Genomic DNA, 27,875 nt, shown 5'->3' with positions numbered 1-27,875 from the left:
TCTACCTTTTTGAGGATTACAAGTGACAGTCTTACCAAGTGTTTATCATGGAGTAATGATGATCACTGGCTTTCTATCCTGCAATATCTGGGCTCCTGACATCTATTACCCAACTATTGGACCAATGCCTCTTTTTTTTTTTTTTTTAGTATGTTAAAGTTCCACATCTAATAACCAAATTATGGTTTACTTCAGATTAAGATGCTATTAGAATGAAACAGAGAATCTAAAATCCAGCATCTCAAACAAGATAGAAAGGTATGTGTCATTAAATAGTTCAAAGCTAAGTGGTTCACTGTTGACAGAGCCTTCTACCATTCTCAATGTGTGACTCTGTCTCTGGATCCAGGGAAGTTCTTCAACCTTTGCCGTCACACCGTGATCAGAAAGAGGGCAAGGCGCCAGAATATTGTATGCTCTAGCCTTGTAAGGACAAACCGGAAGTACCAAATATAACATCTTTTTAAATGATATTACCTAGAACTTGGTCACTCTCAATAAGGGGGCTGAGAAAGGCAGTTTTTAATTAGCTAGATAGGCGACCAGTTTAAAATCTACTTGGAAAGAGGTTAAGAACAGATAATAGGAAACAACTCTGAATATTGGAACAGGAAAGATTTAACACAGAGAATTTCAAAACAATTTTAACACGTACTTCCAAAACAATAAAAGGGCTGATGCGGTGGTCTTTAAATAGGAACAGTACACTACAGAACTGACACATCCAGGGACTGAGACCCTCGCTGGAACTACTGCGTACAAGCATTCCACTTTCAAAGCAATCCCCAAATCGGAAAGCTGGGAATTAGTTGTCACCACTACTTTTGACACAGCTGCCTCTCAATCTCTCAATGCCAAGGGAAGTGCAGAACAAGCACTAGAGTGTTGCTTTAGAAACGGAGATCTTGCTTGCCATTAGAAAAAAAAAAAAAAAAATCCAAAGCAACACAAATATTCCTTGCTTCCACCTTCTAAAATGTGTGCAAATATATTTTAATGGTAGAAGCTAATTCTCATCCTGACTCTTTGGAAGTGTCACTTTAAGCTTTTCAGACTCTACAGCCAGAAATGTACACAAGGAAGAAGGCTGGCAAGGTGTTTAATGAGCCAATCCATGGCATTCCCCAAGGCTACTAATGAACAATAGACACCCCAACAGAGCAGATATTGTTAAAGCAGTATTATTACCACTGAATACTCTTTAATAAACTTTTCATTTGTTTTAATCTTTAGTAATTGAACAATCATTTTAAATAAAATCATTTGTTTTTAATCTTTAGTAAGTGATTGTATTAATTTCACAAAAATCTCAAGAAACTCAGTTTGTATAAGATTGAAGAATATCAATATTAATTTCTTGCTCCTTTATACTAGATTTTAAACAAATACAATTTTTGAAGGTTTGAATGTTCTATCTTTATAAAGACTTCATAAACTATCGATTCATTTTTCCCTCCTGTCAAGCTAAAGTGAATAAAACAGCAAGCAATTTACGTTTAATATGCTAGGTGCACTGTTTAATAATAGCAGATTTTGTAATCAAAGAAAACACTATTATTTCAAGAGAAACATCAAAAGTGCTTTATTCAAAGCAATGTCCATCGCTATCTACACATTTCCTCCATCTTTCAGGTAATTTGTGCATACCATCCCAATAGAACTTTTCTTGTTTTGAGGCAAACCATTCAAAAGACCCAAGTTTCCACTTCCTCATACGTTTTGAAGTGCTGCTCAGAAAGTGCGTGTGCCATCGATTGGAACAAGTGGTAATCTGAAGGAGAAAGGTCTGGTGAATACAGCGGGTGGATTAATACTTTCCAGGCAAGACCTTTAATGTGTCTTTAACTGGTTTTGAAGTGTGTGATGGTGTGTCATCATGAAGCAAAATTACTTTGCCATGTCTTCTGGCACATTCTGGTGGTTTCACAATTAGAGCATGGTTCAAATTGATTATTTCTTGTTGGTAGCCATCAGTATTAACAGTTTCACCTGGTTTTAGAAGCTCATAATACACCACACCTTCCTGATCCCACCAAACGCAGAGCATTGTTTTCTTTCCAAAGCAATTTGGTCTTGCAGTCGATGTTGATGGTTGACCTGGACCAACTCATGATTTTGTACATTTGTGATTCTCAAAATAAATCCACTTTTCATCACCAGTCACAATTCAATGCAAAAAAGACTTTCTTTCGTGCCATTGAAGCAACATTTTACTTATGACTTTTCGGTTTTTCATTTGTCTTTTATTCAGTTGATTTGGCACCCATTTTCCTTCCTTTAAAATCTTTCCCATTGCTTGTAAATGATCAGAGATTGTTTGCTGAGCAACATTCAATCTTTCTGCAAGTTGTTTTTGAGTTTGACACGCATCTTCATCCAATAATGTTTGTAATTGTTGATCTTCAAACTTTTTCGGTTGACCTGGATGTTCTTTGTCTTTCACATTGAAATCATCACTTTTAAAGCATTTAAATCAGCGTTCACCAGTATCTTGAGATGAAGCATGTTCACCATAAGCTTCCTAAAGTATTCAGCAGCACTTTTCTTCAAAATAATGAATTAAAACTTCCCGCAAATGCTCTTTTTTTTGGCATGAAATTCGACATTTTTAAGTGTAAAAATATTTAAGATGTTTCAGCAAATTTGACACATGAAGTTTTGAAGCTTGTTGTCAATACAACAAAATAGCATATATATAAAATCGCATATATATCAACCTATGTGTAACTCCATCTATTGAAAAAATTCACATTATTAACCTGTACACCTAGTAAGCACCAATGCATCTAGCACTTTATTTCAAAATAACTCAATCAAGGTATTTCCTTTTATTTGCCAGTTTCCTAATATTTTACGTTGGAATTACAAACAACTTTATTGTACCTACAACTTCCTTCATTTGTTTTTCAAGGAGATAACCAACTGGTTCAGATCGCTATGCTAGGCAACAGGGCTAGGGATGGGAAGCCAGCTCCATGGCAGCAGGACTTTGCCAGTCTTGGGCACCACACTACTCCCAGCACCAGGCAGCTGCTAAGCACCCAGGAGAGAGGAACGCTTGACTTAATCAGTGAAGTCCCACTTTCAAAGGGATTATACAAATAATAATGAGAGGGTATGAAGGTTAGGAAAATGCTGAGCATATATAAAGCATGCATGTAGCCAGTCTCGAGGTTCTGGATCATAACTCTTTGTATTCCATTTGAAAGAGAATTATTCAATTCTATCATGTTGGCAAGGTTACTGTGGAAGAATCTCTCCAAGGACTGAGGCAAGACAACAGCCTGACTCATCTTCAGCAGCAGTATACCAAGACAACAAACTACCCACATTTACATTCCACTTAACCGTGTTAATTTTTTCTCCTTATTGCTATTTTTTAAGTATGATTAGACGATAAAAACTATTTTTACATTGAAATTGACTAGGGTCCTGAGGCTGAGCAAACAAAATTGGCAATTTCTTAAGCCAGACAAAAATGTGAATGTATTAAATCCTAATTAAATAAAGAAAATAATTTGAAAGTGAAACTAATAGAAAGGTAGAGCAGCGTTTTCAAGGGCTCAGCTCTTCTGGGAATTAAAATCACCATTTCCACCTTCCTGATCCGCTTCCACATTCAAATGCATGATGACATGAGCAAAAGCACTTACAGGAGAAATATTCTCTCTTTAGCTGTTTTAAAATATATATATTTCTTTTGCATCGTATTGCTGTTCAGTCTATTTTGGCACAACATCTGTTTCTCACAGAGAAGCTACTTCATTGTTGCATTTTTGGCTTAAATCCTTATTCATTATGCAAACTCCTTTTTTTTTCCTTCGGGTGTTTGATGAAAAATAGGTTCCCAAACATGCCAAACCTGCCAAACAGGAATATAAGCTTCCAGTGGAAGGAAGCATAATGTTCCCTTGAAATAGAAGTGCTTTAGCTTGTATATCTCACTCTTGAAAAGAAAGGAGATTATGTTTCATTTCTGGAAGATATATACTTCAGGTAAGAGACTGCAACAAACTTCCTATACTTCACCAAATACATAGGAGAATATTTTAATCCAAGTGCATTCTTGTAGCAACGTAGCTAATGATATTGTGAAACTTAGGTGGGAGATGAGTTTAAAATCCGAGTCAATTTGTTCTCCAGAAGATAGATCTTTTCTAGAAGCACAGATTATGCCTGGGTTATTCCTTCTCTCCCTCTCCTTTCCCTTCCTTCCTCTCTTGCTCTCTCTCCCTCTCTCTCTAAGGCTGACTTCATAGTTTGCATGGATACCAGATCCTCTGTATCATCTCCTAACTGCTCACTTTCATGTTTCTCAGAGTCTTGAGACAATTTCAGTCATGTCTGCTGGTAGCTTTTTTTCTCTGTGCACATTTTCCTCTGTCTTGAAGCTAATGCAGGTCGTCTATAGACTGCATGTTGATGGCAACTCCAAAAAGAAATTCTTATTAAGTGAAGGGTGGATATTCTTAACATATGGGCTTCCAGCTGATTAGAGCCCCTGATGGAAAAAGCAGCTGTTTTCTCTCTGTTCTGTCACTCCACGCTGGGCTCCTCCTGCCCTGCCCTGTCTGTCTGCCTCTGTACTGGCAGCTCACTGGAGGCCACTGTGAACCGGTGTGTCCCAATCGCCCCCTTCTTACCTGGCAAACAATTAGATATCTGATACTTAGGATTGAAGATAGAAATGATACACCCACTTTTAAAAAATAATGATCATGTGTAACCGTGTATAGTGTTAAACTTTTAAAATGCATTATCTAATGTAATATTGTAGACAGGTAACAGACTTAGGTTAAAGAATTCATGTCACGTACATTATGAATAATGTCACCTGTCTTTAAAAAACGTCATTAAGAACTCGGAGTTGAATCAAGATGTTGGAACTCAAGGTCTCTTTCCCTGACATGCTAATCACACTCCATACATGTTTACCTACCACCTGGGGCATGGAAAAAGCAAGTTTGTGAATGGAACATAAGAAAATAGTACCGTGATTGAGCTGGTAAATGAATAAAATAAAGACAACTTCATCCAGCTCCTATAGAAAAGGCTCATATTATGTAGATGAGTTGATTCATTGAACCAACAAACTCATATGTTGCCAGTGTGAGCCTCCAGGCCATAATTTCAAGATTTTTCTCTCAGAGAGGTAACCATCATTGTCCTGAGGAAGCCCTCTTCAATGAGTAAAAAGCAGAGTACAATTCCCTTGGAGCTTAGAAAGAAAACTGATACACTAGTCATTTCCGATCCAGAAAGGTATTGCATTGTATTTCTAAATAAGTAATTACTTTTTTCCCAAATTTACGATCTAATGAAATGACACAGATAATCATAGCAAAAAGTGAATTCTTATAATTATTTATGCACAAATTAATTTTCACTGTTATTAAATCTTATCAATAATTCTTTTATAATAAAATTTGTCCATTTTTAAGGTTGTTGTTGTTTTTTGTTTTTTTCAATCCACTCTTCTATTGATGGGTACTTGGGTTGCTTCTATATCTTGGCTATTGTAAATAATGCTGCATTAAACATAGAGGTGCATATATATTCTTTCAAATTAGTGTTTTGGGTTTCTTCAGATATACTGTATACCCAGAAGTAGAATGGCTGGGTCATAAGGCAGTTCCATTTTTAATTTTTTGAGGAATCTCCAGACTGTTTTCAATAGTGGATGCACCAATCTGCCTTCCCATCATTAGTGCACAAGGGTTCCCTTTTCTCCACATCATCACCAACACTTGTTGTTTGTTGTGTTATTGCTAGCCATTCTGACAGGTGTATAGCAATATCTCATTGTGATTTTAATTAGCACTTATCTGATCATCAGTGAGGCTGAGCATTTTTTCATTTGTCTCTTGGCCATCTGTATGTCCTCTTTGGAGAAGTGTCTGCTCAGGTCCTTTGCCCAGCTTTTAATTGGTTTGTTTTTTTTTTCTGTGTTGAGTTTTATGAGTTCTTTATAAATGTCGGATATTATCTTCTTACCAGATGTATCACTGGTGAATATCCTCTCCTATTTAGTAAATTGTCTTTTGACTTATTCATGGTTTCCTTTCATGCAAAAACTTTCTATTTTGGTGTAGTCCCATTTGTTTACCTTTTCTCTTGTTTCTCTTGCCCATAGAGGCCCGGTGCATGAAATTCGTGCATGGGGGAGGGGGGTGTCCCTCAGCCCAGCCTGCACCCTCTCCGATCTGGACCCCTCGAGGGATGTCCGACTGCCCGTTTAGGCCCGATCCCAGGACTGCTATCACAATCTAGGACTGCTGGCTCCCAACTGCTCGCCTGCCTGCCTTCCTAATTGCCCCTAACCACTTCTGCCTGCCAGCCTGATCACCCCCTAACCACTCCCCTGCCAGCCTGATTGATGCCTAACTGCTCCCCTGCCAGCCTGTTTGCCCCTAACTGCCCTCCCCTGCAGGCCTGGTCACCCCTAACTGCCCTCCCCTGCTGGCCATCTTGTGGTGGCCATCTTGTGTCCACATGGGGGCAGGATTTTTGACCACATGGGGGCAGCCATCTTGTGTGTTGGAGTGATGGTCAATCTGCATATTACTCTTTTATTAGATAGGATAGAGGCCTGGTGCATGGGTGGGGGCCAGCTGGTTTGCCCTGAGGAGTGTCCCGGATCAGGGTGGGGGTTCCCTTGGGGCGTGGGGCGGCCTGGGCGAGAGGCCTGTGGTGGTTTGCAGGCCGGCCACGCCCCCTGGCGACCCAAGTGGAGGCCCTGGTATCTGGGATTTATTTATCTTCTACAATTGAAACTTTGTAGCCTGGAGCAGAGCCAAGCCTTCTGCTTGCTCCGTGGCAGCAGCCATTTCTGTTGGGATTTATGTATCTTCTATAATTGAAACTTTGTAGCCTTGAGTGGAGGCCTAGGCTGGCCAGGGTGTGCAGAAAGCTTGGCTTCCTCCATTGCCGGGGCAACCTTAGCCTCCTGCTCTTTCCAGCTTCGTGGCTGCCGCCATTTCTGTTTGGGTTTATGTATCTTCTATCATTGAAACTTTGTAGCCTTGAGTGGAGGCCTAGGCTGGCAAGGGCAGGCGTAAAGCTTGGCTTCCTCCATTGCCGGGGAAACCCAAGCCTCCCTCCTGCTCTCTGTGGCGGTAGCCATCTTGGTTGGGTTTATTTGCATATTTGCTCCTGATTGGCTGGTGGGCGTGGCTGGTGGGCGTGGGTTGTGGGTGTAGCGGAGTGATGGATTTGCATATTACTCTTTTATTAGATAGGATAGCACTAAGAGAAATGTCAGATATTTTATAGCCTATGTTTTCCTTTCATGAGTTTTATGATATTTGAGTCTTTCATTTAAGTCTTCAATCCATTTTGAGTGTATTCTTGTATATGGTGTAAGAAGGTGTTCTAGTTTCATTTTTTTCATGTAGTCCAATTTTTCAACACCATTTGTCAAATAGACTGCTTTTACTTTTTCCCCTTTGAGTATGATGTTAGGTTTGGGTTTGTGATATAGGGCCTTTTCTATGTTGAGGTATGTTCCCTCTTTGCTTATAATTCTTATCATAAATTTGTTGCTGGATTTTGTCAAATATTTTTTTTTCTGCATCTATTGATATGATCATATGATTTTTTTTCTTCATTTTGGTATATCACATTAATTGATTTGAAGATATATCAACCTTGAATCCCAGGAATAAATCCCACTTGATAATGGTATATGAACTTTATAATGCATTGCTGAATTTGGTTTGCCAATATTTTGTTGAGGGTTTTTGCATCAGAGATATTCATTAGTGATATTTCATCAGGGACATTTTTTTTTTCTTTGTAGTGTCTTTATCTCACTTTGGAATCAGGATAATGCTGGCCTTATTAAATGAGCTAGGAAGTCTTCCCTTCTCTTGAATTTTTGGAATAGTTTGAGAAGGGTGTGTTAGTTCTTTGATTGCTTGGTAAAGTTCACCTATGAAGCATCTGGTGCAGGACTTTTGTTTGTTGGGAGTTTTCTTATTACTGCTGTGATTTTGTTGGTTGCAATTGGTTTGTTTCTTCTTGATTCGGTTTTGGAAGATTGTATGTTTCTAGGAATTTATCCATTTTGTCTGCATTGTCCAATTTGTTGGCATATAGTTGTTAGTCATATTTTCTTACTAATCCTTTGTATTACTGTGGTATCAGTTGTTGCTTTTCTCTGTAGCATTGTTTTCTCAATCATAGGTAAAAAGGATATAGCATATTCCATTTCCCTTTCCTCTTGTAAGACAGAAAATTTAGCATGCCTTTTAGTTTTAGTTGAAATAGTCTCTGTTTTTTTCACGTGGCTTATTAATATGGTGTTATTTTGAAATTATTATGTTGGAAATTATATTTGTAATAATTATTTATTCTAAGTCAATGCTATCTGATTTTTAAATGATTGATCTTAGTTTCCTATTCTTAAATTCCTATTTTGATTAAAATATTGTCAACATTTTTCATTAGAAGAGTATACCAGAATTTCTGAGCAGTTACATACATGCAAAATATTTTTTAGCTGCTATCACTAATATATGGCAAATGAATACTTGGTATAAAGCATACTTACCCCCAAAACTATGTATTTATTGTTTTCTGAGGACAGTTAGTATTTAAAGGTGAAGTCTATATTCAGGCTAACTTTTATTTCTTTTTCCTCTTCCTCCCCCTTCCTCTTTCTTTTTGATAGGTAAATGTTTTATTTTTGACATTTTAAAAGATTACCTATTTTTCCTGGTTGCATGTGTGTATGTGTCAGGTATGTATGCATATTCAGATTTATTTAGTTTAGATTTCCTTTTTTTGTTACCTTCAATGTTACCTCTTTTCATTTGTTCTGATTATATTTAGGATTTCAATAGTATGATGTCAGGTGTTTTTTTCTGACTGTTGCAATTGCAATAGTGCCACTCATTCATTTCTATCCTGGTTTCATTTTTCTCAGTGCTCATAGAGTGTTTCTCAATGCTATTTCAACACTTAGTTTTGTATGTCAATTCTGCTTTTAATGACAATGTTAATGTTAGTGAATTTTTTGTTTCTTTACATATCAATATCTCATTAAGCTCCATTTTTAATAAATTTCTCAACCAATTTCTTCTATATTTTTATTCTTCACTTTATTATTTTAGTTTCTATTTTATCTGTCTGCTTTATGTAGTTAATTTTTATCATGGTTACTTAACATGTTCTTCAAAACTAATTTCTCCTCTTTTGTCTCAACTGTTAAACAGTCATTTCAGTTCTTGTAGAATATTTCCACATGTGTTACTTTTTTTTCCAATTACTCATCCTGTAGGAATGAAAGTTGTCTCCACTGATTACTCATAAATAATGTCTGTAGCTTCATCTGACTACTTTCATTGTTTACTTGGTTGCTGTTAGAACACATTTCTCATTTTCACTTAGACAGTGAATGTAAACAGACTTAGTCTAATTAATTACTGGTCACTAGCAGACACTTAATTTCTCTAAATTCTGGACTTCATTTATCTTGCTGTTGTTTTCTGTTTGACTACTCTGAGAAGGTAAGCATATTTCCAGGTGATTCTAATTAACATATAGTTCTGGTTTTGCCCGAAGTGGTCAACCTTTGCACTTTCTTATGGTATTTTATCTCACTTTCTCAAATAAAGCAAGTCAAATGCTTAGTCACTGTGGACTCCGGATATTTTTCATTAAAGCACATTGTAGTCTTAGAAAGAATGTAGGTAGAGGAATGCTAAAGGGGCTCTGGCTGCCAATGAAAGGTGTTGCAATGCAGCAGAGCAATAATTTTGGGGGTAGGGATGGGGAGAGTTGATAAGCCTGGATCTCCCAGTTAGTCAGTAGCAGGGAAATGAGTCATCTCCTTACCATTTTGCAGACTGGCAGATAATAAAGCAAGTGCCAGACTTGCTTCCCCACCCCCCCTCCCCTATTCCATTTCAGCTTAATCTGCTTTGACTTTACTTGTGGATGATTCGATGAATGGTTGACAGTCTTTTTTTTTATTGGTAATGTTATACTATAAATAAATATTGTTTGATTTTTCACTTTGGAAAACATTTGGTTAATTTTTAAAATCACATACTACTATCCAGATTCAATTCTAAAGAAATCCAACTGGCCTGGCTGGCATGGCTCCGTGGTTGAGTATCAACCTATGAACCAGGAGGCCATGGCTCGATTCCAGTAGGGGCATATGCCCTGGTTGCAGGCTCGATCCCCAATGGAGGGCTGCAGGAGGTAGTCAATCAATGATTCTCTCGCATCAATGTTTCTATCTCTCTCCCTTCCTCTCTAAAATCAATAAAAACATATTTTTTAAAAGAAATTCAACTGAAGTGATCTTAAAACACTTGACTTATTTTATTATTACCATTATTCTAAGATTATGGAACTAAACTCATTTACTAAACTCACAGTGTGTTGACCAGCTTTTATTTTTGTTATTTATAAGCTTTTTTGGTTGTTTTAAAGTTTTCTAATTTTGTCTGGCTGTTTATTTTTTAAATTCAAACTTTATACATTAATTCATTTAACTCTTACCTATGTTAATGTTTCAATTCATTCCTATTGTTGTAGCCCTAATACAATGAATCATATGACCAATGCCTTTCAGATATATGTTTTAAATAGTAAAAATAAAATATGGTTATTCAAGCCATACATAGTAATCATATTTTAAAAGGAACATCTTGTTGTATATTTCATTGTAGGGGTTGGTACAATAAACATGTTCTTAGAAGCATTAAAAATTACCAGTGCATTTATATAATTATGGCTTTTTTCTATACATGGCTTTTAAAAACTTTCTAGGATCTCTCTCTAAATCATATTCAATCAAATTCATTATATCAATAACTTTGTCAAAGATTCAGTTGAAATTTAGATTTCTTGAGAACTTATATCTGTGCTGATGATTATGTTAATGCTAAGTATAATTAAGTAGATATCTCTACACATCTATGATATTTTCAATATTTATTTCACCTATAAATTTACATTTATTTGGTGAAAAACAGAGACAAGTTTCTAGCTATTAGAACAGTGATGGATACTGTGTGGAGTGCACGCTTCCTCTCCCTTCTCCTGCATCCACACAGAGGGTGCTAATGGGGCATTACCATCCTGAATTTTGCTCAGCTACACAATTCTCAGAGTAATCCTAAGAAGCCACTACCATGTAATGAAATTTCATTTATGAGATAAAACTATTTACCAAATCAGTTTCAGATCCATATTAGAATTCCTCAAAAGAAGAAACTGTTATTAACTGGTTTCTGCTACTTACTTCTATTCTCAAATATTTACAAAAATAAGGGTAACCTTTGCACGTATGAGAAATTTTGCTCAGTTTTGTTAGTATTGAACAATTAAGCTAAAACTAGATAGAAATAAATATGACAATGTACATCTTTTATATTTATTTAAAAATACAAAGAATAAGAGAACAAAATTACATATTGTAAAAATGTAACTTTGATAAATGTGAAGTTGTTTGCTAGAATATTCTAACATACTAACCATAGAGGCCCGGTGCACGAAATTCTGCACTCGGGCAGGGGGTCCCTCAGCCTGGCCTGTGCCCTCTCGCAGTCTGGGAGCTCTTGGAGGATGTCCTTAGCCCTGCCATGGAGGTGGGAGGGGCTCCCAGCACCACTGCTGAGCTCGCCAGCTGTGAACCCAGCTTCTGGCTGAGTGGCACTCCCCCTGTGGGATTGGGCCAAAACTGGCTCTCCAACATCCCCTGAGGGGTCCTGGATTGCGAGAGGGCACAGGCCAGGCCAAGGGAGCCCACCAGTGCACAATCAGGACCGGGGAGAGACGCGGGAGGTTGGCCAGCCAGAAAGCACTGCAGGAGGGCTCCAGGGCATGTCTGGCCCATCTCGCTCAGTCCTGATTGGCTGGACCCCAGCAGCAAGCTAACCTACCAGTCAGAGAGTCTGCCCCCTGTTGGTCAGTGCACGTCACAGCGAGCAGTTGAGCGGCCTTAGCATATCACTAGCATATTAAACTTTGATTGGTTGAACGGCCAGCCAGATGACCGGACAATTAGCATATTAGGCTTTTATTATATAGGATGTTACTGGCTTATTACTTAAAAATATTTTTAATATATTTCAATTAAATAGATAATTTTAAGAACTAGAGCTGAACTGATTTACTAGTGTTTTGTATTCTATATCCCTTTAAAGTAAAAGTGACAGAAATCACAATTTGTAAAATGCATGGTGGGAGGTATTTTTTCCAGTTGTGATTTAATCTATGCAAGATGCCTTGTGAATTTCTTTAACCATCTTCACTTTTCTTTTCCTAAAGGGAAATCTGACTCTCCCTAAGAACTGTGCTCCTTTGCGTCTCTCCTGTGGAAGCTGTTCTTCCTCCCATGTCCCTCATATGGAGGAAGATGAGGCAAGGCCAACATTCCTCTAGACTGCCACTGTCTTACAGGTTATCCTTTCCAACACAGTATAAACTCCACTCTTCAGAGACCCATGACACCTTGCTCTACTGCCTAGGTCCCTTCTATTTACTAACATCCACTGATCTCTTTCCTCAACATCCTCTAGGGATTTTTGCTCCTCTTTGCACCGGGTTCAGCATCATGGTTTCACATTGTAACTCCAGGTCTCCCAGAGAACTCCAGGACCAGCCCACTAAAAATGTTCAAAATAAGGCCCTTTCTTCCTTTTAGTAATAGAACATTCTTTCTTTTCTTTTTTTCTGGTCTCATGGCAACACAGTAAGGGACTGCCTTTTGCAGCCTTCCTTGTGGCTATATATTCAGACCAATGGATGTGAGCAGACTGATATGTGCAACTTCCAAGTCAGGATTTTGAAAGGAAGTCACTTACATAGTTTTCTTCCTGCCTCTCAGACTATTTTGTACGGTTCCTTTTTCAGTCTATCCATTAAACATTGTCCCCACACTGGGATTCTGTTCTCAGATTAATTATATCTCTTCTTAATCCCCAAACTCTCTTAAGGCTCATGGGTTCAGCTATAAGAATTATTTCCTTAATTGAAAAATCACATATGCAAATACTTAGCATCTTTACTTAGATTTTGTACAAATCCTTGAGTTCCATATATCCAACAAATCAAGCTACCAATTCCTATTTTAATATTTACATTAGCAACTACATGAAACAAATGTAGAGCTTCATGCACTATTATCAGTTGACTAACCTTCTAATCATCCTCAGTGTCAAGAAATAAACTTTATCTACCACCCAAAAACCCTCCATGTCCTCTGCAACCTAAATACCCTTCTTCTCCCCAAGAATAAACACATTTCTGGCATAATTTCTGCCCTTTTCTATGCAGTTTCATCATCCAAGTCCTAAAATCTCTCTCTCTCTCTCTCTCTCTCTCTTTGTCTCTCTCTCCCTTCCTCTCCCTCTTTCTCTCTCTTGATGTGTGTGGGATGAGTATATTTTTGCACCCTTTTGCAATTACTGTATTCCTACCTCACTTGTCCCCTTGCAATTTATTTGACAATGAAACTAGCTTATTTTTTCTGTATTTATTTCTACCCTGATTTAGTTTAGCATATTCCTCTACCCTTTGTGTTTTTTGTCTATTGGTGTTTGGATCTAGAGGGTTAATCAGAATAGATTAGATATTTTGGCAGGACTTCTTCATTGTAGTTTTGAATTTTTATCAGAAAGCACAAAATCCCTGGCTGCCTCTCTTTTGCAATGTGAGCAGCCATCAAATGTGATGCCTAGATTTTAAAATTCATGATTTATTATAAAATATTGATAACCTGATAACCCAATTTTGTTATTTCTTCATTTACTTGTTGAAGTTCTTCTACAAAGAGAAACTTTGCCTCATTTATAGCATACTTATCGAGTGATTATTTCATATAAAAAAGATTTAAACATGTTTGAGCATGTACTACATTAACCTTGTGTTGTACAAAGGTGATTAGTGACTTGTATGTGTGTATCTGTGTCACTCTGATTTCATGCATTTAAACATATTTTATGTTTTCCTCCATTTCAGTTATTACACTTATTGGACAATAGAGCCTTTCCAAGTTGGCTCTCAAGTCCTATTAATGCACACTGGCATTCTCTGATAGCTTCCTTACTAACTAGTGATGTAGGATCTCCTAGATTCATCTTATATTTTCTATTCCCTAGACCCAAAAATCAACTGGTTCTTCAGGTAGCCCTGCTTTCTTTTAGTGGGAAGTGGTATTTAACTATCACAATCTAGATGTTAGGGATATTCATTGTTACTGAGATGGGCGTTATTTCTAGGCCTTTCCAAGCAAGAAATAAATGATAAATAGATAGATGATAGATAGATGATAGATAGATAGATAATAGATAGATAGATAGATAGATAGATAGATAGATAGATAGATAAGATAGAGGATAGATAGATAGATAGATTGATAGATAAGATAGAGGATAGATAGAGATTTTTTTTAAAACCTCATGAGTTCATTCTGATACTTTCAGTCCTAATCTGTACTACAAAGAATACTGATTCTCAGGGGGGCACTGGGGATGCTAGAATTACTTATTTGTTTTATCCAACATTACACACAAAATATTCTGAGGATAATAATTCTAACACAGTCACTTATATGAACAATAAAAAGAGGTTTCAAACAGGTTTGTTCGTGTTCTCTTTACTTCCCCCACCTTTGATTAAAGTTGAACTGTACCCACATTGTCAGTGGAGTTAGCCATATTATACTGTTTACTACATCCCTCGTCTACCTGAGTTCTCTAAGAAAATATGTATATCTTAATGCTCACCAAGAGTCTTTATGTTGATATATCTTTGTCATTTGATTGTCTGAAGTTTATTCTCTAACAGGTTTTTAATGCATAATCTTATGTGATCATAACTATTTGAGAAATTTTAATTTGGACATCAGTTTCAGTGACTATGTATTCTTGGTTCAAATGTTTTTTCACTGAATATCTTAAATACTCAATTTTCTTCTAGCACAAGGTGCCAAAAAGTCTGATGACAATTCTCTTTCCCATTAGGTTGTAGACCATGTTGGTCCTTTTCACTGATATTATTCAGTACCTAATACTTAGTTTATAACAGGGTATCTTTTCATGACTTCATCTTTCTTCCATCTTCTTTTTTTTTTAAAATATATTTTATTGATACTTTTACAGAGAGGAAGGAAGAGGGATAGAGAGCTAGAAACATCGATGAGAGAGAAACATCGATTAGCTGCCTCCTGCACATCTCCCACTGGGGATGTGCCCGCAACTAAGGTACATGCCCTTGACCGGAATCGAACCCGGGACCCTTCAGTCCGCAGGCCGACGCTCTATCCACTGAGCCAAACCGGTTTTGGCTCTTCCATCTTCTTTATCTTATTCCTTATTGTATTTCACATCTTCTTTATCCCTTCTTTTTTCTACTTCTATGTATCTGACTTTTTTTTCTCCTTGTCTTTGCAAAATCCATATCCTGTAGCTGGGAAACAAGTCTGGCCCCTCCTCTTCCTCTTTTCAAACCTGCCTGGAAAACTTCTGCTCTTCCTTCTCCTAGCTTAGGAATCTTTTCTTCTTAAAACTTTACCCAATTCACTTTGACAAATTACAATCTTCTTTTCTGGTGCTATTGTTTATAAGTTTAAGGTAATGGATTTCTTTGAGCATCCAATAAATGATTAAAAATAATTGTCTAGCCCTAGTCAGTTTGGTTCAGTGGATAGAGTGGTGGCCTGAGGACCAAAGGGTCTCAGGTTTGATTCTGGTCAAGGGCATATGTCAGGTTGTGGGCTCAATCCCCAATAGGGGGAGTCAGCTGACCCATGATTCTCTCTCATTATTGATATCTCTCTCTCTCTCTCTCTCTTTTTCTCCCTTCCACTCTGAAATTTAAAAAAAGAAATTGGAGGTGAAGTACCTATTGGATTATCTATATATATAAAAGCCTAAGTGACCATCGCAACCGAACAGATGAACGAACAGGCTATGTGGGGTGACTAGGCCGGTCAGGCGGTCTGTGAGGAACGACCAAATGACTGAACAAGCAGGCTGCATGGAGCGACCAGGCCAGCAGGGGGTTTAGTGAGGGGTGACCAAATGACTGAGCAGCAGGCTGCGTGGGGCGACCAGGCAGGGGGATCAGTGAGGGGCGACCAAATGACCTAAACCAGCAGTCGGACATCCCCCGAGGGGTCTTGGATTGGATAGAATGCAGGCTGGGCTGAGGGGAACCCCCCCCCCCCGTGCACAAATTTCGTGCACTGGGCCTCTAGTATATGAATAATAAAATGCTGCTTGTTCATGTAAAAAGGCACCTATAGAGACTATTTGGAAATTAATGTTTTCCTTAAGTACCTCTTGTCTTCACTTAGGTGAAAACACATATCAGAGGTCATGAAAATGTTTTCCCTCATCACTAAATTTCAAATTAGAAATGGGAAAAAAGTGAGGCAGGAAACTTAATTCCACCTGCAACCTTTAATCCTTTTTTTGCTATGTGATCTTATATGTTCACAGGTTCTAGGGGTTAAGACATGGGAATGTGGGGATGTGGAAACATTATTCTTCTTACTATATGTTTTCTATAGTTTTACACTTATTTAAATCAGGAACTGATAACCTCTCACTGATGCCTTAATTGCTGCTAATCTGTATGTACAGTTCTGCCTCAAATTCAAGTTATATGACTTTAATTATTTTATGCATTACTTTATAATGCAAAGTGTAGATATTCACCAGCTGACACTAAATAGCATTTCTATTAGCTTGTAAACTAAGAAATACTCCAGTTTTTAAATTGTGATGGTCAAGAGCTTTTAAATTATGAGAAATTTCTTAAAAATCACAAGTGTAATATTGAAAAAGTAGATCTGGAAGAGGTTTAGTTTTTATTACATTTTCAATGTGAGTAAGTATTTCTCATTCCCCTTTATCTCATGATAATGAGATTTTTTTTTTTAGACAGGCTTCTAACCCATTTCAAGTTTAATGCTGCCAAAAATGCTTGAAAAAATATTGCTAGTAATAAAAATTGAAAAGTTTTCAACTCTTCTCAGTAGCGATAGTTCAAGTTGAGTTAATGTGTGTTTCAGTGCCTAAATCCAGGCATGCTCTAAATGTCCTATGAATATGGCATGATCACCCATACACCTCTCTTTAATTCCTGTTTAAAACAAATTGGTAAACACAAATTCTGAGACTTTGGGTAAGTTGATTCACCTTTCAGTTTCCTCATTTGTTAAGTGGCAATAATAATATCACAGGCTGAGATGAGAAATAAATATGTTAACATATGTAAATAGGTACATGTATGTAGAGCAGTAGCACAGAGGTCTTAAAAATGTTAGATATGATTATCATTATTTTTCACAGCAACAAATGGGGCACAGCCTAAATGAATCTTTAACTTCAGCATCAGATCACTAGTACCTTTTTAAAAGACCTTCATTAATGACTCTACAAAATTAAGAAATAATTTTTAAAACTCAGTCAGTTCTTTTGAAGCCACCGAAAACTGTAAAAGTCATTTTGATATAGCCAGCCACATTTACTGTGTTTAAGCTAAGAGAGAGCAGACTAGGTTAAGGAAGCCTGGAACAGGATATTAACTCTGGTTGTCAAAGTCATACCCTGCTGACAAATTCTGAGGTCCATGACAGAGAAAAATGAAGGAGGATAATTTGCTTTAATGAAACATAGCTTTCACTAAAAACATGGAGATTAAAAAATAGCAAGTACTAAAAAAGGGGATTCTGGCTATGCATCACTGTAACCCATGAATTAGAATAGTTTAGAATCATATTTTATAGATAGATTTTCTGGTTAACATTTTCTTCTATACACTTTTTAGTTGCATCCCTTGAAAATCTCTCACAAATTTATCAGTTCATTTTCTTGACTTAATTGAACTGAAAATTTTTCCCAAATTTATCAGTTCAATTTCTTGAGTAGAATATAATAAATCTGTTTATTTTTTAGTGTTATCAATTTAAGTCAATCTTTAGTGCCAATATAATAAAAATCAATTACCATTGCAAAACAGACTGATAATCATATTTGATAGTTAACTATTATCATAATTATCCTTTAAATTTTTTGTCTTTAACATACATCCATATAATCATTAAGGAAATTAAAAAGTCCATAAAAGTGACAGAAATACTTTTCAATTTTATTTTCTGATACTCAGTTATGATTTATAAACTATAATTTATAAATTTTAAAAATGATAATTTTCAAAATTTATTAGATCATCTGTTTCAACAAATACAAATAAGCAACAACTCTGAGTAAAGCAAAGTACAAGGTATCTATATATATAAAAAGCCAGCAACTGGAATGCCATAATAAGCGGAACGACCAGTCGCTATAACACCCACTGCAGCCAGCAAACCAGCCTGATTGGCCTCTCCCACCCCAATCGAGGGCAGGGCGGCCAGCCAAAACCCCCTGTGGCCCCTCCCTCCTGGCCCTGATAAGCCCTCACCACCCTGATCAGCTCGCAGCCCCTCCCCCTGGCCGGCCCCACCCCTGGTCGCCCCCCTCCCACCCTAATAAGGTGTGGGGCCGGCCCGCCAACCTCCTGAAGCCCCTCCCCCAGGCCAGCCCTGCACCAAGTTGGGCCCCCATCACCCCGATTGGCCCGCAGCCCCTCTCCCCCATCTGGCTCCACCCCTGATTGCCCCCCCACGCCAATTGGGAGTGGGGCCTGCTGGCCAATTGCCTATGGCCCCTCTCCCCAGCCAGCCCGGCCCTGATCAGGCCCTGATTAGGGCAGGCTGGCCGGGCCCCACCTGTGCATGAATTCGTGCACTGGGCCTCTAGTTGAGTTATAAGTGAGAAAGACTAACATGGTCCAGTGACCTAAGGGGAAAGAGAAATCTTACATATACACATTATGGATGTTATCTTGAGATAGTTGAAAACCATTGTAAACCTATTTCCTGGGATGCTACAGAGTTAGTTTCTTAAATATATCATTACAATATTTAAAAACAGTTGTAGGGCACAAAAACAGATTGCAGAAAATGTAGAAGCAATTTTAAAGACAATATAACATTGCTGGTGAGACGATAAAAGCTTTAGACTAGGATTGTGACAGCGATCAACAGAGAGAGGAAAAAGTTTTCCTACATGACCTAGTAGTTTATTAGATGTAGAAGAATAAAGGTGAGGGAAGATTCGAAGATGAAATCCTGTTTTTTGGTCTAAGCAATTGAGTGGATGGTTGGGCCATATTCTGTCATGGAACACACTAGAATGAGAGCAGGTTCTTGGGTGAATTATAATTTAATTTTTGGATTTTCTGCTGGAGATTTAAAAAATTAAAGAGGAGACACTGAGTAGGTATAACAAAAATTGTCTAGACATATAAGCGGTAATTTAAACTACAGGGTGAATAAAATAACTTATAAGGAGAGAATAATTGAGAAAAAAAGAAACTCTGACAAGATCAAGTGGAAAATGAATAATAGGCAAAGGAGTTTTTGAGAAAAAGCAAACAAAAAATTACTCAGAGAATAGGTTCAGAAAAGCCAACAGAGGAAGCAAGGAACTTTAAAATAAGAAGTATGACAAGTGGAATCAAATATTGCAGAGATAAATGAAATAGAAACTAATAAATGGTAGTTGAATTTACTGACAAGAAGCTTATTGATGAACTTAATGGAAGTCATTTTGTAGAAGTGATAAAAGAATTTGCAATTACCTAAAAGAATTTTGGGAGGAGAAGAAAGGTTCTAACCAACTGACAAGAAGATTTGTTATGGTGGAAAGGAAAAAGTTAAGACCATATTTACAAGATTGAGTGATTGCTGATAAAGAAGACATTGTTTAGCTAGTAATAAAGAGCCTTTAGCATGCTAACATGCATATAGATGATTGAAGACAGAGGGAAATGATGGTGATATAGGCAAGTGGATCTTCAGTAGCAAGAGAAATCCCAAGGGGATTATGGACTTTGGCTTGATTCATGAATCTCCTGTCATAATGGAAATTATTTCTCTGTCACAGGAGTTTTACGAATCAATACACCCCCTCAGATTTTAATGTTGTGAGCCTTGATGGCATTTTATATTACTCAAGGACTTGTTTACTTTGCTAAAGAGAATTTTTTAAAGTATATTTTATTGATTTCAGGTAGGAAAGGAGAGGGAGAGATAGAAACATCAATGATGAGAGATGGGCTCCCTCCTGCATGCCCCACCCTGGGGATTGAGCCTGCAATCTCAGCACGTGTCCTTGACCAGAATCGAACCCAAGACCCTTCAGTCTGCAGGCCGACGCTCGATCCACTGAGCCAAACCAGCAAGGGCACTAAAGAGAAATTTTAAAATAATTGTTTATATTTGTTCATCATATTTTTTTCTTGCAAGCTTTAATTACTAATTAATCAAAGAACTTTTTTCTTTCCCCTTATGTTTTTTTCTAGGAAAATTCCTATATTTTTAAAATTTCATTACAGAGTTACTTGGAGCAAAGTCAATCCTCTCAGTTATATACAATAAAGAATGGCATATTGTTGGAAAACAGATCTAAATCCCAGTGAATCACATGAAGAGCAGCATGAACACCAGGAATTGCACTCTGTAAATCAACCCCCTTCTCCTAGCCAAGTCAGTCTGGGTTTTGATCAGCTAGTAGACGGAATCAATAATAAAATTCCATTCTATCAGGGTGAAATTGAAGAAAACACCATTTTTGTGCCCAGTTCACCAAAGCATTCATTAGATGAAGTACAGCAAATATCCTTAAATGAATTCAATTCTAAAAGCTCAGAGCTCTTCTGTTACCAAGTTAGAAAAACACCAGTAATTGGTTTTAGGCCTTCTGCGCTACCAAATCCTCAAAACATAAATAAAGAAAGCTCTGGGAGAAACCCCACAGGAAAACATCATGGTGCTGATGTTTACAGATTCAATATTTCAGCTCCTTCATCCACTAGTTTGGATCAAATTAATTCACAAACAGAACTGGAAAATAAAAATCATAACTACCATATAGGATTTGAAAGGAGCATTCCCTCTATATATCCATCCTTCTCAACTGACTTCATGCCAAAAGAAGAGAATAAAAGGAATAGAAATGCAAACACTGTGGAACCTTCTTCAATGCTCTTTAAAGGTTCTTTACTACCTAGGATGTATGAAAGTTCATGGTCAAAGGACAAAGAGGTATGTGTTATATATGTTGACCTAAAAATATGAATATAAATTATTTAATAATATGCTGGATTAATTTAGTAATGAGGGTAACTACCTTAAATAGATAAATGTATAATATTACAGTTGAAAAAAAAAAGCATTTATTATCCACTAATCCTGTGTTCCTAAATTAATGATTTTTTTCTGAGAAAGGGCAATATAATTTTTATAATATAATTTTTAAAGTTCCAGTTTCATCAAATATAAATAAAATATTATAGTATTTACATTTTATTAGATAGAAATACCACAGTTGGAGGTTTCAATGATAGTATTTTCTATTTTATTGTGTTATTATGCACAGAGAAACATACATAAATTTCATTACATTTATATTCTGAGTCACGCTATCATGAATTAAAACTTTAGATTATTATTCTTAGGAGAAATATCCCTTTACTCAGATGCTCCTAAATTATGCTGTTGGCAGACAAATTCTGTTGGGATCATTCCAAGAAGAGGAAATTAAATAATAATTGTGCAATTCTTCCTAATGGTTTCATTAGTAGTTTTCCAATCATTTTAGTAACTCTAGACTTTCTTACACAAATTTGAACATTTCTCTGCTTATACTGTGTCTAGACACAAGTGAAGCAAAGTATGAAGAATAAATATTATTGCAACTGTTATTCACAGAGTGAAGCAAAAGGATTCTTCATTTATTCAACAACTATCTTATATAATAAAAGGGTAATATGCAAATTGACTGAACAGCAGAACGACCAGTCACTATGATACGCACTGACCACCAGGGGGCAGACACTCAACACAGGAGCTGCCCCCTGGTGGTCAGTGCACTCCCACAGGGGGAGCACCGCTCAGCCACAAGCCAGACTGATGGCTGGCAAGTGCAGCAGCGGTGGCGGGAGCCTCTCCCTAAGGATGTCTGATTTTGGCTTAGGCCCGCTCTCCCTGGGGGAGCGGGCCTAAGCCATCAGTTGGACATCCCCCAAGGGCTCCCGGACTGCTAAAGGGGTGCAGGCTGGGCTGAGGGGACACCCCCCACACACACCCAAGTGCATGAATGTAGTGCATCGGGCCTCTAGTTTAATATATTCTTAAAATATACATGATAAACTAGAAAATTCAAAGAAGGAAATACAGGACACCTGATTTCAGGAGTAGCATATTATTCAAATTAGCTTGCAAACAAATAAAGGTAAGAGAGCAAAATAAGAGGATGAGTTCATTGGAGAAGAAACAACTAATTATGTCCACTTGCAGAGGAGGTAGCACCTCAACTAATCTAAATTGAAAGTCAATGAATTTTAGGAACTTCTACTATTGATCATGACAATGTACCAAGTACTAAACTTTCCATTACCACAGAAAACAGCTGTGAAGTTAGACAAAATATGTGAAGCGACTAATTTTAGGAATTGAACAACAGGCAGTATAGGACATCAATCCTTGAGAAAAGGGCAAGTATTGAATGACCAAAAAGGCAGGGACGAAGAAATAAAAAAACAAAATGAAATAGAAGAAACAAATATCAGCATGGCAGTCTTAAATCCAAAAATATCCATAGATATACTAAGTATGAATAGGCTAAGCATTCCAAATAAAAAGGAGAAATTTGACAAGCTAGATAAAAAAGACTTTGCTACTGTCTACAAGAGACAATCTTAAGAAACAAAGGTAGAGATAGGTTGAAAGTAAAAGAAATAATAAGACAACGCTCAAACAGCAAAAGAAAGTTGGTGTGGTTATTAATATCAGAAAAAGTGAAATGAAGAGCATTATTAGAGAAAACAAAAGGTCATTTCATAATGATAAAAGGATAACAGGGTCAATCAGGAAGACATAATACGTTTAGATGTATATGTACCTGACAAGAGATTCAAACCACATAAGGCAAAAAGAATTTCTTTTAACGTTAATAGTATGCCCACCCTAAGACTGAGCCATTTATAACTTGATTCACAAGAAATAAAACACGACCATATAAATATTTGCATATAAAAATTAAGGTTTTTTTAAAAAAATACTCTAAAACTTAACCCAAATGTCCATCAACTGAAAGATAAACAAATCGTGGAATATTCATGCACTAGTATGCCACTAATCTATAATAATAAAAGTGTAATATGCTAATTAGATAAGACATCCTTCCGGACGACCTTCCGGAAGAAGCTGGGGCTGGGGCTGCGAGGGAAGCCTGGGTCCCAGGTGCCAGAGGGAAGCCGGTGCTGGCAGCTGGGGGCAGAAAGGCCTACTCTTGTATGAATTTTGTGCATCGGGCCTCTAGTCCACAATAAAAAAGATGAACTATTGATATGTGAGACAATATAGATAAATTTAAAAAGATATGTCATTTAATTGAAAGAAGCCAGAAACAAAAGAGCACATACACCTAATCAATGGTAATAGAAATCTGAATAACTATAGTTTTCAAATAGATGTCCAGATTGACAAAAAGAGATGTGGGGACACTTCCTAAAGTAATGAAAATGTTCTATATTTTGATTGGAATATTGATGTAACAGTTATATACATCCCTCAGAACTTATATTGTATATTTAAGATTTGTGCAATTTTCTATATGTATTACTGCATTTAAAAAATCTAAAAAAATAAAAAGTAAAACAGTAGAAATCTTTAAAACAAGATAAAAAAGGTAGAGTTGAATTAATCCTTTCCCCACACCAAACTATATAAATTTAACAATTTTTATTTTAAGCTGATAGGTTGTTCCATTCAGCTAATTGAAGTACCGGAAGGCAGTAATTTAACTCTGGCCTCCTTTTGTGACAAAGTAAAAAAGTAAGTGTTGTTATTTCATTAAAATTTGAAATTTCCACACCTGCATAAATTTGTCTATTTAACATTAGTAAACTGATTTACTTGGCATATAAAATGTTCTGTAATCTTCAGTACAATGAAAAGTTATAAATTTATGACAAATTGGATCATTACTCAACCTCTGGCATTATTTTTGTTGTCTATAGTCAAGTAAATTTTCTCTTGAGGAAAGCTTTATTGAAGATGTAAAATTAAGGAGTTCCCATCTTTGTCTATCTCACCATGGAAGAAGTCCAGACTTATCTTCAGCAGGCCAGAATTAAGGCCATTGCCCATCATTTCTGTTTCATTTGAACATCCAGCCGAGTCCAATATCTGGCTAGTTTAGTCTGTACTCCCAGCTACAGTCCACTGGCGGGGGAGGGTGGTGGTCCACACTGCCATGGGTCATGCCGCTGCTTAAGGCCACATGGCTATGCAAACAGATGGGCAAGTGAGGTGACAGAGCAAGAGAGCGAGAGGGAACAAGTTGCACAAGAGAGAGAAAGCTCATTTCTCTATGGATTTTAACTTTCCAAGATTTTGTGCACTTCTGATGGGGTCCGCCCCCTAACCAAGCCATTGTTCCCCAGGCTAGACTGACAGGCTAGCACCTTTCCCTACATCACCCTAACTTCCCTGTGCAGGGGCCCATCTCCCCTTTCCTTTGGTCCCTTTCCCCAGGGATCTGCAGGGAATGGATGGGTGGTTTCCTGGGGAGGGTGAAGTAGAGCCTTCTGGTGAAGCTGCCCAGATGACCATGCTTATAATGTCGGGCTTCCCCTTTACTCTCTTCCTATAACTAATAGTAACTAGCTAATTACGATGTTAAAAGCACAGAAAGTAAAACCAAGGTTAAGTGAGGACCACTATAGATATAAATATCCTTAGTTGTGCAATGAGACCGGTCACATAACTTGCCTCTGACTACTAAATGGAAGAGCCAGGATTAAACTCAAGACTTCTGGCTCCAAGGAGAAGCTATTGTTCAATTCTCTGGCTCATTTGAGCAAAAAGCAATTGTTCAGAATATACAAATGACTTTTGAGTTCAATTATTTATGTAAAATTCAAAGATGTGTAAAATCCAATAATTTAAGAAAAGTGGACAGCCCAAAATGGCATTTACCAATTTGATAAACAAGAGAATTTGTTTACCAAATCATTATATTAAGATGAGTGACTTCTAGCTTTAAAAAAATTAGGCATAAACAAAAACCAAGGCAAAGAGGTCAGGCTTCAGAAGCAATGATAATAAAGCAAGTAATCATTAGAAAGAGTGAATTTTTATGTTTTATGAATGGCACTGTATTCTTAATTGCTTCACATAAGGTGCTTGTGAAAAAGCTTCAACAACAGTCCTCAATGGTTGTTTCTGGTATAATTGTAATTTTTACCAATCTGGCCTAGTTCATAGCACTGTCACAAATCAGCTGCTTATTGTTTTCATATTTCTTATCTTCTATAAAAAACTCTGCATGATGTTTCTCATAATCTTGTCCTAAGTAATTTTTTCATCTTTTGTTTTCAGAATCAGAGAAACATATCATGCAGCTGACATTAATTCCAATTCGGGGAAGATCTGGAGCACTACTACAGCATTTCCATACCAACTCTTTTCTGATACTAAGTTTAGTATAAATATTTTTATTGGTAACTCAACACAGCTACTTCATTTTATGCCACGTGGTAAGCAACCTTGCAAATAAGCATAAAATCTATATAAAGCCAGTACAGTCTGCATAGCCTTGAATCCACTAGTGAAAACCATTAAATGCAGCATTATTAGGTAGTATTTTGCCCTGAAGTGAAGTATTAGGAAAACAACTAGAAACGTTTTGTTAACATTTGTTTAGCTATTGTGTTGAAGACCTCTCTTCACATACTGGTAGCTCAGTCTAGGACACCTTATCTTCCTGCTATTAAATGATGGCAGTATAGTAAGTTTTTAGCATATTAAAAACCAATTTCAAAGAGAGTCTAGATATATATGAATGAAAATGCATTAGAAATGAGTTTAATTGAAATATAAATAAATTGTGAGGAAGAATATACATTGATACATAGAACTATATTAGCTCTGTACAGCCCAACATAATCACTGAATCAAATTGACTCAAAGTCTCTTGGAATGGATCCTAAGGATCTGTATTTCATTAAATTCACCAAATAATTCTTATTTCTCTAAAGTTTTAGAATGTCTGTAAAGTGCTCTACTATATTACTTCACCTATAGTCAAGTATTTTGCAAAACAGTATTAATTCTTTGAACAAAATTTAGTTGCTACTAAGTTTCTATATATCACATATTGTTTCTTGACAAATAATGATCCAATAAATATTTTTTCATTGATTATTTTACTTTTAATTTTTTGCTTTTTCTTTCTTACTCCAGTCAAGGCTCTGAGTACAGGTGACTACAAATATAACAATATGTTAGAATATTAATAGGACCATCTGGTTTGAAACTAACAGAAACCAACTTCTGCTGGCTTTGGCAGAAAAAAAATAAACATTTTTAAAGAATAGAGTGATTTATTACAGAATTTAAGAGTAAGAGTTCAGCAAAAATTGGTAATATGCAGATAAACAAGCAGTCCAAATTCTCTGTATGCCTCTCGCCTCATTTCCTCTCCATATAATTGCCTTTCACATTTCCCTTGCTTTTCCAGAACATATGTAAAGCCAAGTTTTCAAGGTTTAATGCTATTTGGCCAGCTACCTAAAGAAATTTCAATCTCTCCATTGGATCCAATTCCATATTTATAAAAGCAGGATTCTGATTGTGCAGCCAAGATCAATGGTTCTGCTACCTGATCCAATCAGAATGGCTAGGGTCATGTTGGTTTCAGTTACTGCAGAAATGAAATAATTGTGAACTAGGGAGACCAATACTCTTCTTCCAATTTACAGTATTTAATTTCCAACATTCCCTCCCCCGCCACCACATATTCAAGATATCTCTTTGTTAAGCAAGCCAGAGCTCATTTTTTACTTTTATTTTAATTTTAAACATTTTTTTAAAACATCTTCTTTATTGATTTGAGAGAGAAAGGGAGAGGGAGAGAGAAACATTGATCAGTTTACCACTCTTACCCTGATCAGGAATCGAACTTGCAACCATTTGACCCTTCTGTGCATGGGAGGATGCTCCAACCAACCTTGCCACACCAGCCAAGTCTATTTTTCACTTTTATTCGAAGTTTCAGTAAAGTGATTAGGTCATTGTGTTTACTGTTAGAGATGTACAGTGGTAAAAAGGATATCTGTGTTCTCAAGAATATTAAACGTATTTATAAGAAAAAGGAGGAAAAGGAGGAAGGGATGAAGTAGAGAAGAGGAGGAGAAAGAACACATTCATTAAAATATACAGTGTAGCCAGCCTATGCTATTCTCTTTCTATTTACATTTTAAGGGGGAAAGGTATTGTGACTTAACTGACAATAAACAAATTAACAAGAAAAGACAAGGCCTGTTTACCTGTGCATAAAAGTTAGTAATAATTTACCTGCTGAATACCCAGAGGTAAAGTTTTTTATACCCATTTAATGTGAAAGTGTTTGGTATGGGTGAAGGGGAGCTTTAGAGTTTTAATAGAAAAGTATGGAGAGTTACTGGTATATTGTTTTCTTATACTAATAGATAGGCAGTCTATCTCCTTCCTGCTTCCTGAAATTTGCAGGAAACTAGCTCAGAATGAAAAATGGTAGCTATATTTTAAGTAATCTGTTTTTCTCTGCCTTAGTCAGATAAGAAAAGGTCAAATAATATTTCAAATGTCTTCACTTTAAAACAATCATGGTGGCTAAAACTGTGTGGGAGAAGAAGAAATTTTCCTTTACCCTTCTAGGTTTTTTTGGCTGGTCTAATAATAAAATCAATGTAAAAGATTAATAAGAAAAAGTGACCAAATTTAATGACATGTACACATGGGACCTCCAAATACATGA

At 36.8% G+C, this 27,875-nt stretch overlaps 1 protein-coding gene across 2 annotated transcripts in view; it reads left to right on the top strand.

The window, feature by feature from the left end:
* Positions 1-20,452: 20,452 nt before the first annotated feature.
* The window catches only part of PIK3C2G (phosphatidylinositol-4-phosphate 3-kinase catalytic subunit type 2 gamma), a gene marked incomplete at both ends in the record, with an annotated part of 259,737 nt that continues 252,314 nt past the window's right edge, over positions 20,453-27,875 (top strand). The window contains 3 exons of one of the 2 annotated variants that reach the window (XM_080659571.1): positions 20,453-21,115; positions 23,826-23,908; positions 25,457-25,614. In XM_080659571.1, coding sequence (XP_080515697.1) covers positions 20,453-21,115; positions 23,826-23,908; positions 25,457-25,614 — 904 coding nt within the window. Of the gene's footprint in view, positions 21,120-23,825; positions 23,909-25,456; positions 25,615-27,875 lie in introns of both variants that reach the window. The other variant, XM_080659572.1, reaches the window with a different exon arrangement.

The sequence above is a fragment of the Plecotus auritus genome (genome assembly GCF_963455305.1).
Source record: "Plecotus auritus genome assembly, chromosome: 3".
Lineage (NCBI taxonomy): Eukaryota > Metazoa > Chordata > Mammalia > Chiroptera > Vespertilionidae > Plecotus > Plecotus auritus.
The sequence above is the reverse complement of the archived record's forward strand: the minus strand, read 5'-3'. Positions and strand labels throughout refer to the sequence as shown.